Source organism: Zeus faber, assembly GCF_960531495.2.
Source record: "Zeus faber genome assembly, chromosome: 7".
In the NCBI taxonomy this organism is placed as follows: domain Eukaryota; kingdom Metazoa; phylum Chordata; class Actinopteri; order Zeiformes; family Zeidae; genus Zeus; species Zeus faber.
Genome location: NC_137203.1, coordinates 29,568,479 through 29,584,236, shown reverse-complemented (window position 1 = coordinate 29,584,236; position 15,758 = coordinate 29,568,479). Strand labels below are relative to the sequence as shown.

At 39.1% G+C, this 15,758-nt stretch overlaps 1 protein-coding gene across 2 annotated transcripts in view; it reads right to left on the bottom strand.

The window, feature by feature from the left end:
• The window catches only part of stxbp1b (syntaxin binding protein 1b), a gene marked incomplete at both ends in the record, with an annotated part of 29,374 nt that overhangs the window by 13,370 nt on the left and 246 nt on the right, over positions 1-15,758 (bottom strand). For both annotated transcript variants that reach the window (XM_080004467.1, XM_080004468.1), the window contains 7 exons: positions 247-331; positions 1,437-1,585; positions 4,008-4,111; positions 5,089-5,167; positions 6,420-6,496; positions 8,384-8,465; positions 9,097-9,146. In XM_080004467.1, coding sequence (XP_079860593.1) covers positions 247-331; positions 1,437-1,585; positions 4,008-4,111; positions 5,089-5,167; positions 6,420-6,496; positions 8,384-8,465; positions 9,097-9,146 — 626 coding nt within the window. The remainder of the gene's footprint in view (positions 1-246; positions 332-1,436; positions 1,586-4,007; positions 4,112-5,088; positions 5,168-6,419; positions 6,497-8,383; positions 8,466-9,096; positions 9,147-15,758) is intronic.

Sequence of the window (15,758 nt, the reverse complement as noted above, 5' to 3'; positions counted from 1 at the left end):
GATTTTATATATTTGAACACATAAAAACCAAAGGACTTCACTTCCTTTGTGTGATGAATAGATGACATTGCTTGGACAGTGAACTACTGTACTGTCAATGCCAACTTGGCCTCTACACTTCCCCAGAACACCTCAACACCTCAGGGGTAAACTATAGAAGTTAGAAAAAAACGAATGCTTTGTACTACTACTACGGCTACTACGACGTTCTACTGACATCATTCGTAAATATCTTCACCATCCTACCTCTCCCATGGTGGGGTCGTCTGCCTTGTACGCATCCAGCTTCTCCTGAAGCATTTGAGCCAGGACGGCACAGTCTTTGTACTCCCTGAGGGAAAGACATCAAAATGAAAGACTTTCCCGGATCGGCAAGGCAACCACATTGAGAAAATGACAACAGAAACACTGAAACAATGAGTGTATCTGATATGCAATAATACCTTAGTACCTGGTTTGGAAGCCTGTCATGTACTCTACTGCAACCAACTACCGAGGACTTGAGTCCTTTATACTGTACTGTAAATAGACAATGAGTACTTGGGAATCTGCATATGGTCACTTTTTGAAGAATTTGATCTAATTTCTAATTTGACATCTCAAAAAGTAAAAAAAAAAAAAAAAGGCTCTGTCTGTCTACAGTATCTATCGATCTATCTATCTATCTATCTATCTATCTATCTATCTATCTATCTATCTATCTATCTATCTATCTATCTATCTATCTATCTATCTATCTATCCACATCTATCTATCTATCTATCTATCTATCTATCTATCTATCTATCTATCTATCTATCTATCTATCTATCTATCTATCTATCTATCTATCTATCTATCTATCTATCTATCTATCTATCTATCTATCTATCTATCCATCCATCTATCTATCCATCTATCTATCTATCTATCCATCCATCTATCTATCTATTTATCTAGCTATCTGTCTGTCTGTCTACTGTATCTATCTATTGAAAAAATACAATATATGCATTATTTTAGTAAATGTAAACTGGCTTTGGTGAGCATTGGGGAAATTACACAGAAAATATATGGAAATAAAATACAAATTTATAAAATTTCAAAACACATATAAACTGTATTCATATTTGTAGAATTATTATTGTGTTGTGTTGTTATTAGTGTTATTAATACTATTAATAAAATAATAATAATAATAATAATAATAATAATAATAATAATAATAATAATAATAATCATACATTTTTAGACATTAGAAATAATTAGCTAGAAATTCCAGGGTAAATGTCTGTTAAAATCTGAAATATTTAAAAATTTGCTAATTTAATTATCTGTACCTAGATCACCTGAAGTACCATGACCCGTAAAAATGAGGATATAGCCCTGACTGTAAATAAACCCAACGGGAGTATATTCACCTAAAAAAATAAAAAAGGAAGGGAGGGTCCTCTCACCCTCTATAGCGGATGCCGGGGTACTCCTTCAGCGTGGCACACAGGGTGGCGATCTGCTCGGCGCAGCGCTCCAACATGTTGTTCTTCACGTCAGCCTTGAACGGGCTGTAGAAGTCCTGGAAGGCGTCGACTCTGTCCAGAGAGAACACCTGGAGATAGGATATGATGATTGATGAGATTTAATAAGATATGATAGATAAAATTAGATATAATAACATATGATAGATAAAATGAGATGAGAAGATATGATGGACAATATGAAATCAGATAAGATATGATATGATATGATGAAATATGATGGATAACATAGATAACATATGATAGATAGGATATGATGGATAAGATAGATAAGATATGAAAAACAAGATATGATGGACAATATGACATACGAAAAGATATAATAGATAATATGAGATAAGATATATGATAGATAGGATTTGATAAATAATATATGGTAGATAATATGAGATCCGATAAGATGAGATTTGATAGATAACATAAGATAGATAATATGAGTTATAATATATGAGATAAGATATAATGGATAATATGATAATATGAGATAAGATTTGATCAATAATATGAGATATGATAATATGAGATAAGACAGATATGATATATACATTTTGATAAGATATGACATATAAGGTAAGATGATATACGATGGAGATAGAAAACATGTGATGTATGAGATACGACATAAGATGTGATGAAAAAAAAGAGATAAGATGACATGAGGAAGAAAATATATAATAGATCAAATTAGTTAAAATGAGATAACATGAAAAGAGATATGATAAGATAAGGTAAAACTGTATTTATCCTAAAGGAAATCACTGCGCCAACAGTTTCTCCAGTCAATACACAGGGCTATAGGTGGAGAACAATACAGACTTAGGCAGTTTGTGGTCATAAGAACGTCTCGACTTACATGCATATACATTTTCCCATAAGAGACATCTACAGTTATATATATATATATATATATATATATAACTGTATATATATATATATATATATATATATATATATATATATATATATATATACCGTATAGCCTATATACTGTATATTATATTTGTCAAAAGAAAAGCATTAGGTCAAGTCTGTTCTCTCCAATATCTGATATGGTGGCCTGGTATCTAATCAGTAGGGGTGCATCCCTAACTCAGACAGACAGACAGACAGACAGACAGACAGACACACACACACACACACACACACACACACACACACACACACGGCACCATCACACAAATACGAGGAACCATCTGTTGTGGGACCCATCGGATCTCAACAATCCCCTTTGCTTTCCCTTGTTACGCATACCACCTCGAACCCCATTGGCTGTGAGCCGGAGCTATCCTCTTTCTGGCCAATGAGGCGAGGGATTAGAGGAGGGGGCCCATGTTGCACCTCCTCCCTCCCTCCATCCCCCCTCCTGGATTAAATCTAGAGGGCACTGGCCGAGGATTGGAGGCTAGAGATGATCGGGAACATTCCAAACCTCAGTCAGTGAGTTTGTGATGGATTTGTGTGTGGGACACACAGACACACATAACAAACATGCATGCATGTATGACACATATGCACACGCATATGTCTGGGCTAAAACCCAGCAAGTTTTTCTTCAAATTTGGAACATTTTGTTGACAGATGCCTATTGACTGGGTATAAATATAAATAAAGTTGGATATTGCTGTACATGATGAATAATATGTTTACAACAGCATGAACACGGCTAATAACGGATGATCATCTAACTTATTACAGCATTATTAACATATATTCCAGTTTATAACACAGCTGTTTGTCACCACATTGGTAGTTTTAATTCATAATAGACAATAGATGCAACTGCTCTGTACTCATCCTGGTAATCAAACTCAATATAAAACTGAATCAAACTAATTTAGTCCTCGAAATAAAGTCCAGTTCTCACTGCACCCCAGGCCTGGCTCCATGAGGGGGGCTTTGTTCACTCCACAAGTTGTATTTTCAGCTGTATTCGATAGGGTTCTCAGGTTCTAGGGTACTCGGAGCCGTGCCGGGCTGTGGTGCAGCATTTGCCACCGGGCCATGAGAAGCTGGGCAGGAATTTTTTCCAAAGCAATCTTATGAAGCCATATCAGTGCCAAAATCTTCAAGTGCGAATGAGATCCACACGCAAGGATGTAGAGGAGGAGCGTGCGCAACTCAAACAGCCACGCACGCATCTTATTTATTGCGAGCGCTTTCATAGCCCTCGTACGCAGAATATCTATGCTCGCGAGAGCAAATATTGTAGCAGTGTGAACAACAATGTGAACAATGGACGAATCAAAAAAGATAAATTTGCCTCAGTAGATTGATTTCATTATAATTATTATTTGGAATGTTTGTTTAAATTATAGTGAACCTAAGCACAGGGCAATGACAATTATTATGCAGAATGACATCATCGGACCTTCCCCGCATGGCAACTTCACCCCCCTCTCCATTTTTAACTGGCTCCTCAGTCACTTCATCCTGGCGCCGGGCCTGCTACACCCGCTAATTACATGAACGTGAAAACATTAAAAAGCCTATTACCTGGGACTCGTAGGGCAGGAAGGCCACGTGGATCTCAGTCAAGGCCTTCATGGCTTTGGAGGCGCGGGATTTGGTCAGCAGGCCAAACAGCATGTCCGGGATCGCTGTGGGGGAGTAGGGAGGGCACAAAGTTACCACTAAATAGATAAATTATAAATTCAATACATAAGAGCTGATTTTCAGTAGTTTTTTCGAAGTAGATTAGGACCCTATTTCTACTCATGCATTGTTTTTCAACCGCTGTGCCAGGTGTGCCGTGAAAACCTTATAAAGTTCACTTTAAAAAAGGGATGGAAATTAGCTCTTGTGTTGCAAGATCAATTGCAACGCGGCACCAATTCATCAGTTCCAGACCAAATAGCAACTCCGGCAGAACAAGGTTCACTCTGAGAGTGATGACTCTCCGTAGTTATAAAGGGTTTGACTCTTTCTTTGGATTCAGTTCTTGATGAGTCACTCAGTAAAAAGAGTTTTCGGTTTTCAGACTCTTTGTTCATTTGATTAATTTGGTGTAACGCACGGTAATGAGTCAGAAGAGTCACACACTCAGAAGAGTCGTTGGTTCCAAGTTGTGAATGGAATTCTCACGAGAATCATTTCATTGCGCAAAGAGTAAATCAGTGACAATCAATATAATTATATAATATAATTATATTGATTATTATATAATTATATTATATAATATATATATATAATGTGATGATGCATTGGCCTGTTTTTTTCCTTGTATTTTGATTTAATCCTCAGTAATTATTTTCAGATTGTGAGTCAAGTCATTCTTTTTTTTTTTGTCATGGAAGAAACAAGATTGGGAAACACTGTGCTGGTATTTCCAGCATGGAGATTTCCATACTGCTCACAATGAACCAATGGGCCACTGTCCGTACTTTATGGGCCGGCCGCTCGATTGCAATTATTATTCTTTTATTTATTTATATATATATATTTTATTATATCGGCCCCATATGTGTCGGCCCACTAGGAAAATGCCCGGAATGCCAGATTACCAGTCCACCCCTAATAATTATAATACAAATCTACAAGAGACAAACAGATTTAATAAACGGCACCAGTCACTCACTATCGGTGAAGAAGACGTGAGCCGCTCTGTACCGTGGAGAACTGGGGTCTCTGAAGTCCTCAATCAGGCCCTCCACAGACTGGAACGCAAGAGTACACACACACACACACACACACACACACACAAACACACACACACACACACACACACACACACACACACACACACACACACACACACACACACACACACACACATACACGTACACACACAGACAGTCACACACAGTTGCACAAACATGCACAATGTCAGGAGTTGGAACTACTGTTATGTGCAATCTGTCAATATATGTGTAATACGCTTCATTACCCTGATTACTATTTATGTTGTTTCTACAAAGGTATATATTTTCTAAATATTTATATTGTTTACAGTGCTTACCCTGACTCTTACTTACTTGTAGTTATCACAACTCTTTATAGGCTCTCTATTTTCTGCTGTCACTTTTTGCTGCTGTGGAAATGTACCCGTTGTGGGACTAATAAAGGTTTATCTTACTGTAGATAGTAGAGTATGGTAACGTCCTTGTGGCATTCAATTACCAACGTTTTATACCATAGCAGTTAATTTCTTGTGTCCGTGAGACCAAAATAAAGCTAAAGTTTTATACAGAAAGAGTAGATGCGTGTGTGCAATGCCATTTTCTTCTTGTTTTTTGTTAAACAAGGTAGAGGCATTTTTTTTTAAGAAGTTCATGACCTTTGACCTCCTGCCCTCCTGACCATGACCTACTTCCAGTACAAAGACAGGTAATTACGAACCAGTATGGAGGTCAAGGTATATGCAATGGTATGGAGTTTAACAAGGGCAGGCTACGATAGACGGATAGATAGATACTTTATTCATCCTGGGAAGGAAATTGCGGTGTTACAGCAGCTTTCAACACAAACCATAGGCAACCATAATAAAGTTATAGAATCAAATTAGAGAAGATCGGCAATATGCAATCAACCTAAAATTGACAAAAAAATAAAACATTGTCAATAAACTTGAAATGAACAATAAACAATGAAAACAAGCAATAATGGTAAATAATAATCAAAATAAACCTTTAATAAACAAGAAGCCAGGAAATTGTTGACCTAAAAATCAACAATAAACACTAAAAATTAAATGTAAAAATAAACAATAAAATAAATGTAAATAAATATGCAATAAACACAAAGTATTAGGCCATAAACGGTACACCTAGAAATCAATAATACACAACAAAACAATTGTGGAATTTGGAAATAAACAACAAACGTGAAAAAATGGGCAATACACAATGAACCTAGAATGTTAATAAAAGATTATTTTTCTGATGAGTTGGTAAGTGTGTAAGCGCTTACCTCATCTGAGGGCGTGATCAGGTAGATGGCCTCCATGCTGGGCAGAGGCTCGCGTCGCTTGTTGATGTCTTCTACAACTGGGGAGCACAGGAATTTTGCTCAAGTCCGTTCAACCCAAGTTAATGGCCTCATACAGATATTTCTAACACAGGCATCGCCGTTTCTTGCTGTATGCGGACTATACAGTTGCATGGAGTCCCCGAACCCACCAGGGGGCCACTAAGCTGCCATTTTAGCCTTTTTCCTTTAATTTTTTAGAAATGAAAACGACCGGCCTCTCTTGGTAGCTAAGCGCCCTCTAAGGGATTTTTTTATATGTTTGGTATTTATCAGCTGCAATGTTTACTTTAATTTTGATTCCGTAACAAACTTGTTCCTAACATTTAAAATAAACATTATATGGAAAATGAGGCATCCGTCTCCTTTATGTGCATTTGGGAGATGTTATAATGCAGATTGGGTAAATCCTGTACGTTTTCAGGAGTTTCTTGTTGTAGGGTATCCCAGTGTTTCCCATTTATTATTGTTTTCTGTAGGTTTAAATTGCTGGGGTCAACCTGAGATGGTTGATTTGAATTTGACAGAAAAAAAAAGATGTTAAGAGTTTTTTACGGATCTACCCTCTTTTCCTCTGAAAGTGCAGCAGATTGATGCATTTAAACATTAAATGCATGGCCCCGGACCACCTTAGAGGGTGTGGAATACCCCCACCCTAGTTTCACAAAATAGGGGCCCCCAAACAACATTTTGCATAGGACCCCCAAAAAGCTAGAAACGGCCCTGAACACAGGATACTTTTGTGGCATTCAGTGGCCTTCTATGCCAAATTTAGATCCATAAGTCGTCTCTATTCAGCAATAATGAGCCAAAAATAAAGCTTAAGGTTTGTAGAGTAAGAGTGAATGTGCATTCAAGTTCGTGCATTTAAAATTGATTCCTCATCTCCAAGTTGAAGACTGGTAAAGGGGCTAGAGTGTGTTGATGCTGAAAATTTGTTGTTAGATTTTGAAACAACAAGATGTCACTTTGATATCCAGAGGTATGAGAAGATATAACAAGTGGTTTTCCAAAATAAACAAGAATCAGTGCTGCATTTAACTGATGTGTAGACAATCGAAATGTGAGCAGAGATATCACTCCCACCACCAGCTTTAAATAATAATATTATAGCACATAAACATTCAATTTTAAAACAATATAAAGCAAAGAGGGGCAGATTATGCTGTTACAATTTAGTTAATAATGAGGTGTAATAAAGTTACAACAGTCCAACCGTCCAATCAATTGACGAGAACAGCCAGAATAAATTAATAAAAAACAAAAATATCTCCTGTAAGGTCCCAAAAAATAAAGATTTAAAGACCTTTCCTGCACTTTGCCCTCATGTTCCGCACCATTTGATACAATTGTGATAACTTTGTTTGACGTAGTGTCAAACATGTCACAATTATGCTACCTTATGGCTATGTTCATCCTGAGGGAAGGACGATACATTTTAAAACGTAACGATTCTGTTCAATGCGATGTGATGCAATCTGATACAGTTCTTAACATTTGTTTCATGTAGACCTTAATTTTCCATCATATATCATCCATCAATTCTATAAAAGAATATCTTAAATATCTGACGATTTCTGTTTTGTATTTTGTGCAATTTGTATACATACAAATTATATATATATACTGTATATATATATATATATACACATTATAGATATTATTGTAGATATATATCTGACATTTTAATTGTATTTATTTTTTTTATCCTATTTTATATTATTCTTTTTTTAATTCTCTTTCTTTCAGACTGTTAAGCCTTTTATTATTCAATGCTTATGGATGTAGTTGCATCTTTACCGTTAAAACCTGTTTCCAATTTGTACCGGTGAATCGTTACACCCTTAGTAACAACTGATGCTGATAATCAATCAAGAAGACCACGTCATCGGAGGATGCCTACTTACTGGTGATCCCCTCCGACATGATGTCCGTCATCTTGCAGCAGGACGATATCATCCTCATGCTCAGTTTGTCCACGACCAGCACCTGGACGAGTGAAGAAACACATCGCACTGGTTTTCTTAAAGTGGGCCAGGTTTCCATGATTTCAGAACTGGTCTGAGATGGTCCAAGGAGGGGGTCTCAGCAGAGCATCCAAGTGCGGATCCCTACAAGTCCGTTTGGCAGGTGCGCTCATTGACGTACAGTATGGTGAACACAAGGAGCTCCAAACTGAAACAGGAGTTGTATTGACTGAGGAGATTGCAGCTCTTCAAGGACCATAGCCCAAGCTCAATGATCAACAGCAGATAAAAACATAGAGATAATCCATCTTGCTAGAACTTCCACTTTTTGGTCCACTTTGAGTGGACTGAGTTTGGTCCTTTGAAAGAGGGCTTCCTTAGAAAACCGCCTTAAAAACCACCACCAGTCAATTTCACTTCCTGCTTTCACCCTCCATTTACCTCCTTACAATGGGGGTGTATTTAGCAGTTCACCATTACACATTTGTGAAACTGTGGCAACCATGGTAATAAACTAAGCAGACACTTTTGAACAAGATCTTAAAAAAGCTATTGGTTATGAAATCAGTTATTTGTCAAAAATGTATAGTGGGATGTATGTTCAAAATGATACCCCCCTATATAAGGAATATCAGGTCAAAATCAGGTTGTACCTTCCATTTTCCTTTCTCCCTTGCCTTCTTTATGACATTGTTCATTATCTCTGTGGAGAAAATCAAAAACACAAAAAGCACAGTTGCAATTACAGCAGTCGCATATCGGCAAATTTTGTTTAAGCAGACATGACATAACGGTCACAACTACAAAAGGACAACAGGTAGACATTAAGTAGACTGGCACAATACACAACTGATAGGGAGCTGTTCAATGTGAATCATTTCAATATTTGAATGTTAATACTGGTTAAGGAATTCCAAAATATTTAACCAAATCATTTTTATTAAATCAAATTTGGGGGAATATTCATTCCTATCTATAATTCAGAGATACACACAAGGTCTGGACACTGTCTGAGAAACGTTGATTCTGCAGAAAGACCGCATCGGAATATAAAGTGCAATATCAATCCGTGTGGGGCGTTATTAATGAATCACTCCCCATTGAAGAGCACAGTGGAGGGGTTATTGTTTTTTTAACTTTTTAAACTTTTTTAAAGACTGTTCTATCCGTGAATGGCACTGCGCTCTATAGATGAAATGACGTCACCATTGTGCTGCATCTAACCCTAACCCTAAACCTAACCCACGTTCATCCCAACCCATCAACCAACATCAACTTTGCAACAACCTTTACTTAAAGAGTGTAATGTCATCTAATCTAATTGGAAAACCAACAATTCTGTGAACAATTTAATCTAGATCGGATCGCTGCGACGATGATGCTGTGACCACGCAAATCCTTTCCCAGTGGCCAAACGAGGGCGGCAGGACCACCATCACACACGGTTTGAGAGCGAGTGGGAGAGAGAGAGAGAGACAGAGAGAGAGAGCGACTGGCCTATAGCAATCATTCAGTCTAATCTCTTCCCAATCCTCTTATCCCGACGCTTCCTACCGCTATTTCCGTGCTTTTTCTGTGTCAGCGCTGTGGCGTCACTCACAGGCGGCTCAACCGTCGCACACTAACGCAGACACAGATATCTTGTTTACCTGGTTCTAGACCACGGTTTTCCCACCACAGTGGGGTCGTGAGAGTTCGCCAGGTGTGCCGAGAACATGTTTCAAATTCTACTTAAAAGCAAGGAGATAATGGACATGAGCCTTTGTGTTGCAAGATCAAAATTGCGAGGCTGCACTAATTCATGTAATTTGTCAATTCTAGTCGAAATAGCAGCTCCATCAGAACAGTAGAAGAGGTTTCACTCTAAGTGACTGAGGACTATACTCAATGATGAAAGGTTTAATTATTTTTTTGAGATTCGGTTTCTGATGAGTCACTCGGTAAAAGGAGTCGTACCATTCTCCAACTCTTTGTTCATTTGATTCATTGGTGGAACACACAGTGAGCGAGGGAGGACTTCCTGTGATCGATGAACAAGGGTCAGAAGAGTCAGTTGGATCCGAGCTGTGAATACAATTTTCACATTAAATTCTAACTAAACTATTTATTTAGGTGGAATGGGAAGAGTAAATCAGTCACATTCGATATTAATGGACCTTTGGTTGTTTTGTTTTTTTGCCATGGACTTTAATTTAGTCCTTTGAAATCATTTTCAGATTTGAAGATTCACTCCCTATTTTACTATTTTTGAGAGACTCCTGAGTCATTGAAATGATTTGCTCGCTGCGACCAAATCCTTGGCAGGGTGGCGCAGTGCATTGCACTGCTGCCTCACAGCAAGAAGGTCCTGGGTTAGATTCCCGCCTGGGGCACTGTTGGCACCGTGCTCCGGCGGGTTATCTTCCAAAACAGGAGCCTTTCTGTGTGGAGTTTGCATGTTCTCCCCGTGTTCACATGGGGTTTCCTCCACCTCACGTCAGTAAGGACCCCCACCAAAAACATGCACCCATCATCGTCTGACCAGCGATGGAAACTTATCACATGGTCCCCGGGCGCGTCCACGTATGCTGCCCACTGCTACTGGCTGTGCCCCCGGAGGAAGGACAAGCCAGGATGGGTCAAAAGCAGAGGAGCCATTTCACCGGCCACCATCAAGCATGTGTGTGTGTGTGTGTGCAAGCATGTGTTGTGGAGTGTCGTGTGACGATTAAAGACTGTTTCTTCTTTGCGAGTCTTGCATCACTTACTATAAAGCAGGGTTTATAGTCGCCGCAGCCGTAGTGTCGCTTACTGTGTGCGTCACAAATGACGTCAGTTCAGACAGCTTCACAAGGGCGCACACCTCCCAGTTTTTGGAACTCTGCACTGTGCGCTTCAGGAAATTCAGGATGGACGTGTTCCGAAGGAAGGTTGTGCAAACAATCGCACAATCCATGCAATCCATACATGCGTGACCACAAAAATAACCACATGCCGTTGAATTAATGCAAGGAGATAGCCCTGTCTCTGTCCAAAGATTTGGACTATTTTCACACCTTGGGACTTCTTTGTAATGTTTACACCGACAATTCACACAAACTCACGATTATATATGAACAAATAACCTGCACTGACTACAATAAACATACATACATTTAACTTTCTATTTTAATTTTACTGCTCTTTTTTAGTTATTCAGATTCTTTCCTCAGGATTTCTTTGTAACGTTTACAGCAGTTCTTTCAGTTTCCCCTGGTGGGGAAACTATTTCATGAGAATATCTACATGGCACCATGCAGCTACATATGCTTGTGCTCTCTAGTAGTGTGCACGCACGGCTTTTTTAGTCGGCTACAATAAAAAGCAGTTATACATCTTTCGTATACATCTGACAACACTCATCAAACAGGCTGTACTGCGCCGAGTCACAATTTGTCAAATCCAGAATCCGCGTAAACACCAAAAACAAACAAAAACCTTGACGACAAGGGGTCTATCCCTCACCTGGCTACCAGAGGGAGCTCTCTGGGGAATCACCTGAGCTCATCAGGACTGGTTGTTTTACAGCATCCAGAGTCTTGTTACCTCTGCCTATTTAACCCTATTATTGTTTGGGTTTGTGTATTTTGCCCAGAACCGTGCTCATTTAGTCCAAGCATTTTTGTGTTGTCTTGCTCTCTATTTTTTCGGAGTTATTTAGGTTCTGTCGGTAAAGACTCCTTGCGTCTTGCCTCATCTCTCCAATCGGGTCCCGTATTCTCAGCCAAGTAACGGAACAACAAGTTTCGTCATGGAAAGGTGTGGCCTTTACATTGGTGAATGGGTTCCAGTTTATCCAATTACTCAATGGGATTAAGTGGGAATGCCCCCGATGCCATCAAAGTGTCGGGGAAAACCCGCTTGTCGCTGGTTTACAAGCCAGTCGGTTTTGTTTTCATTTTTTTCCAGGAATAAAGAGCATACTATCTGGTTTGTTATCTATTATCTATCCAAACGGCAATTTGACAACCACGATCAGGAATTAACTTTACAATCACAAACTGTTTGTTGGGGACGAATGTCGTAGCAACTCACCGGGAAAAACGTGATTCATTTTCATGGCTTAATTAATAAAAAAATAATAATAATAATTCGACCAACATTGTTTGAGAGTTTGACGTCAAGTCCTTGCTTCGTATCTGTGGCAGATGAGGGGCAGCTGTACCGGGTCGGTCTAATCAGTCCAGACCCATTGCCGTTGATCGGCCCGAACCGGCTAGAAGAGCTTTCATTTTTTTTGTTTACCTTACAGTGAAGGAGGTCGCGTGGTGTCGAAGACGTGACCCTGCGGACCAGTTCGCGACCAGAACGGACCCGGACTCCGATTAATTAATGTTGCTTTATGTTCACATTTTGGCCAGCGAGCCTTTTAGTTGACTGTAATAATTAAAACTCCTCCCGGACATCTCCGTCTCCCTCCATGAACCTGTACATCTGCGTAGATTCTACCATAGTATCGTCACACATACTGTGACAAATTGATGCCAATAGTTGGGAGGCCAACGCTAACCGACATTAGAAGCAAATACTGAAATACTGTAAATATCTGTAAAAGGCAAGGAAACACAGTTAAAGTTAAATTATCTTACTTGGACATAAGAGATAATTCTAGGGATAGCTTTAAAGGTGCAGTGTGTAGAATTTAGTGGCATCAACCTGTGAGGTTGCAGATCGCAACCAACTGAATACCCCTCCCATGACGGTCCAACATGGCGGCCTCTGTGGAAGAGGCGGTGGCCGTGAAACTCACGAAAAGCGCAAATGGCCCACTCTAGATTCAGAGTTTGGTTTGTCCGTTCTGGGCTAATATAGAAGAAACATGGTGGTGCAACATGGCGGCCATGGGGAGGGATATTCAGTTGGTTGCAATCTGCAACCTCACCGCTAGATGCCACTAAATTCTACACACTACACCTTCAAGTACCTTAGGCCTCACCCAATGAATGAAACAAAAAACACACCCTGCGTAAGCGTGCATAACCGGGATCTTGAAACCAGGACAATCCTGGACAAACTGGGACATCTGGTCACCGTAGTTGAATTACATGTTTACAAACCAACCTAGTGTTGCTTCATCTTTACACCGCCGTGCAGACGCGTATAAATACACTGCGCCCAATAGTTCATACACTGTGCTGTGTTGTTGTTGAATTCGCCGCTCAAGAAGCCCATCAATGCGCATGATCCCAATGTTCTTCTGTGGTGTTTTAGCGCTCCCTCACCTGGCCTGACATGCTTATATTTTCAATTGTTTTTGCATTCTCTTGTGGATGGAGATATTTTCAAAAACACTGTTGGTGTGGACAGGAATATTTATGAAAATTGAGGGGGGGGTATGGTTTTAAAAATACCAATATACGTGTGGATGAGGCCTTGCTAAAGTGAAGAAGCAGACTTCATTCTCTTCACCCTGGAAGAAGAATTTTGAAAACATATTTCTTTATATTTAGGACTTACTTGTTTTTTGTTTTGCTTTAATAAATCTCATCAAGCATTTTTTTCTCCACCCATTGGCAAATAACTTTGTTGATTCAAGGTTTTTTGTTTTTTTTGTGTGTGTTTTTTTTTTCTATATTGCAGTGTGTCAACATAAAAATAAGAAACCTACAGCAAAAGGAGATTTTGGCAAATGAAGTAATTATTCTAATATTGTGTCATATTAACCTTCATCAACATGCTCTGAGAGAAGGCTGTGGTATGACAAGATACTACTGCCGACTGGAAAATTTTGTGACATATAAATGATTGACACACATCACTATTAAGGGAAAACTTGTATTTTATTCAACCCTATGACTTATTTTTAGATCATTGGCGGTCAATCTCAGGCAGGCCTATTGAGAGAACAGTCTCAGCCCAAAGATTTGACACCAATCACTCGGACTCCCAATGGTTGAAAAATAAGGATACGGGTAAGATAAAAAAAATACCAGAGGAGTCTTCCTATAAGATATACCTCTATCAGTCATCCAAATCGTGGATGTTTGTTTCATGACCCAAGAAGGACATGTCTTCCTTCCTCATTTGGTCTAAAGCCAAAATATTCTGTCTTGCTTCCACTTGAGGGTGGCTTTGATTGTTTGTAGGTCTGCTACTAAAAAGGGCAGATGTCCCATTTGCACATTGTAAAAAGATTTAAAAAAAGAAAAAGAAAAAAGAAACATACTTTGTCCACAAATTACAGTGTTTACAGCAGCACACATCAAAACAATCGGCCATTATAAGCAAAGACATAGAAAGAAAACTTGGCAATATTCAATGAACCTAAAATACAAGGGAACTGTCCAAAGTATCAGTTGCACTTGCTGATATCTCCTAAAATTTTAGAAATGAAATAAATTGTCATTTTCTAGATCCTCTGAATCAAATTACCCATATTTTTACAGTTACATTTTTTCTAAATGATTGTACTCTGTTGCAGATACATGAAAACACTAAGACACGTGATAAAACGCACCAAAATAGCTTAAAAAATAAATCGCTAAGGCTGGGTGACATCGGTATCGCGACATGAGACTGGACATGTCATTTTCTCAAATTCCGACTGTTCTAATCAATGCTGTTGGGTACAATATCCACATTATTAATGATCGTTTCTCAAATATATCTCGTGTGTAAATATCCCGATCGATATTGTGGGTATCGGTTAAAAATATATATTAATACAGTATCGTTATATTTTACTGTCAAGACAACATCAACCAGCCCTCAACACAGGACCTCTGGCCCCTCCACATTAAGTCTAGGCCCCTGGTTGAGTCAATACCATGCGTGCCATCTCTATCTCGTCCCTATTACGATCAAGAACCAGTCTTCTGAGATAAAACACGGATTTGATTTCCCAGGTACTTCAAAAAACAATGGAGAGGGGACTGGTACTGGAAATCTGCGCGTAATTGCGCATCGGCGGTCCTGTAGGATTCCCATCCATCATCAGTCCACAACGTGGCTCTATAACTCTAAAACTACAATGTGGTTATTCTGGTTTTGTCAAATAATTAATCCTTGCGTAATTTTAAAATATGATTTCCATCTTTCAAGAGTGTCCCAGTCAGTCGCGATAACACACACGGTCGGATCAATATTCCCCACACGCGGGTGTCAAACTGGAGCGCTTAATCCCCACACAGGGACCAAGATTAGCGAGTGAGGATTTACTGCAAAACCAGGGCGATCCTCCAAAACAGGTCACCATGAATGGCCCGAATTCACGAAATGTGAAACATATATGGGAAAGTAAAGACTTCAACAAAAAAAGCGCGTTTCGACTTTGCGCGCAAAATAGCTAAGTGCGCAA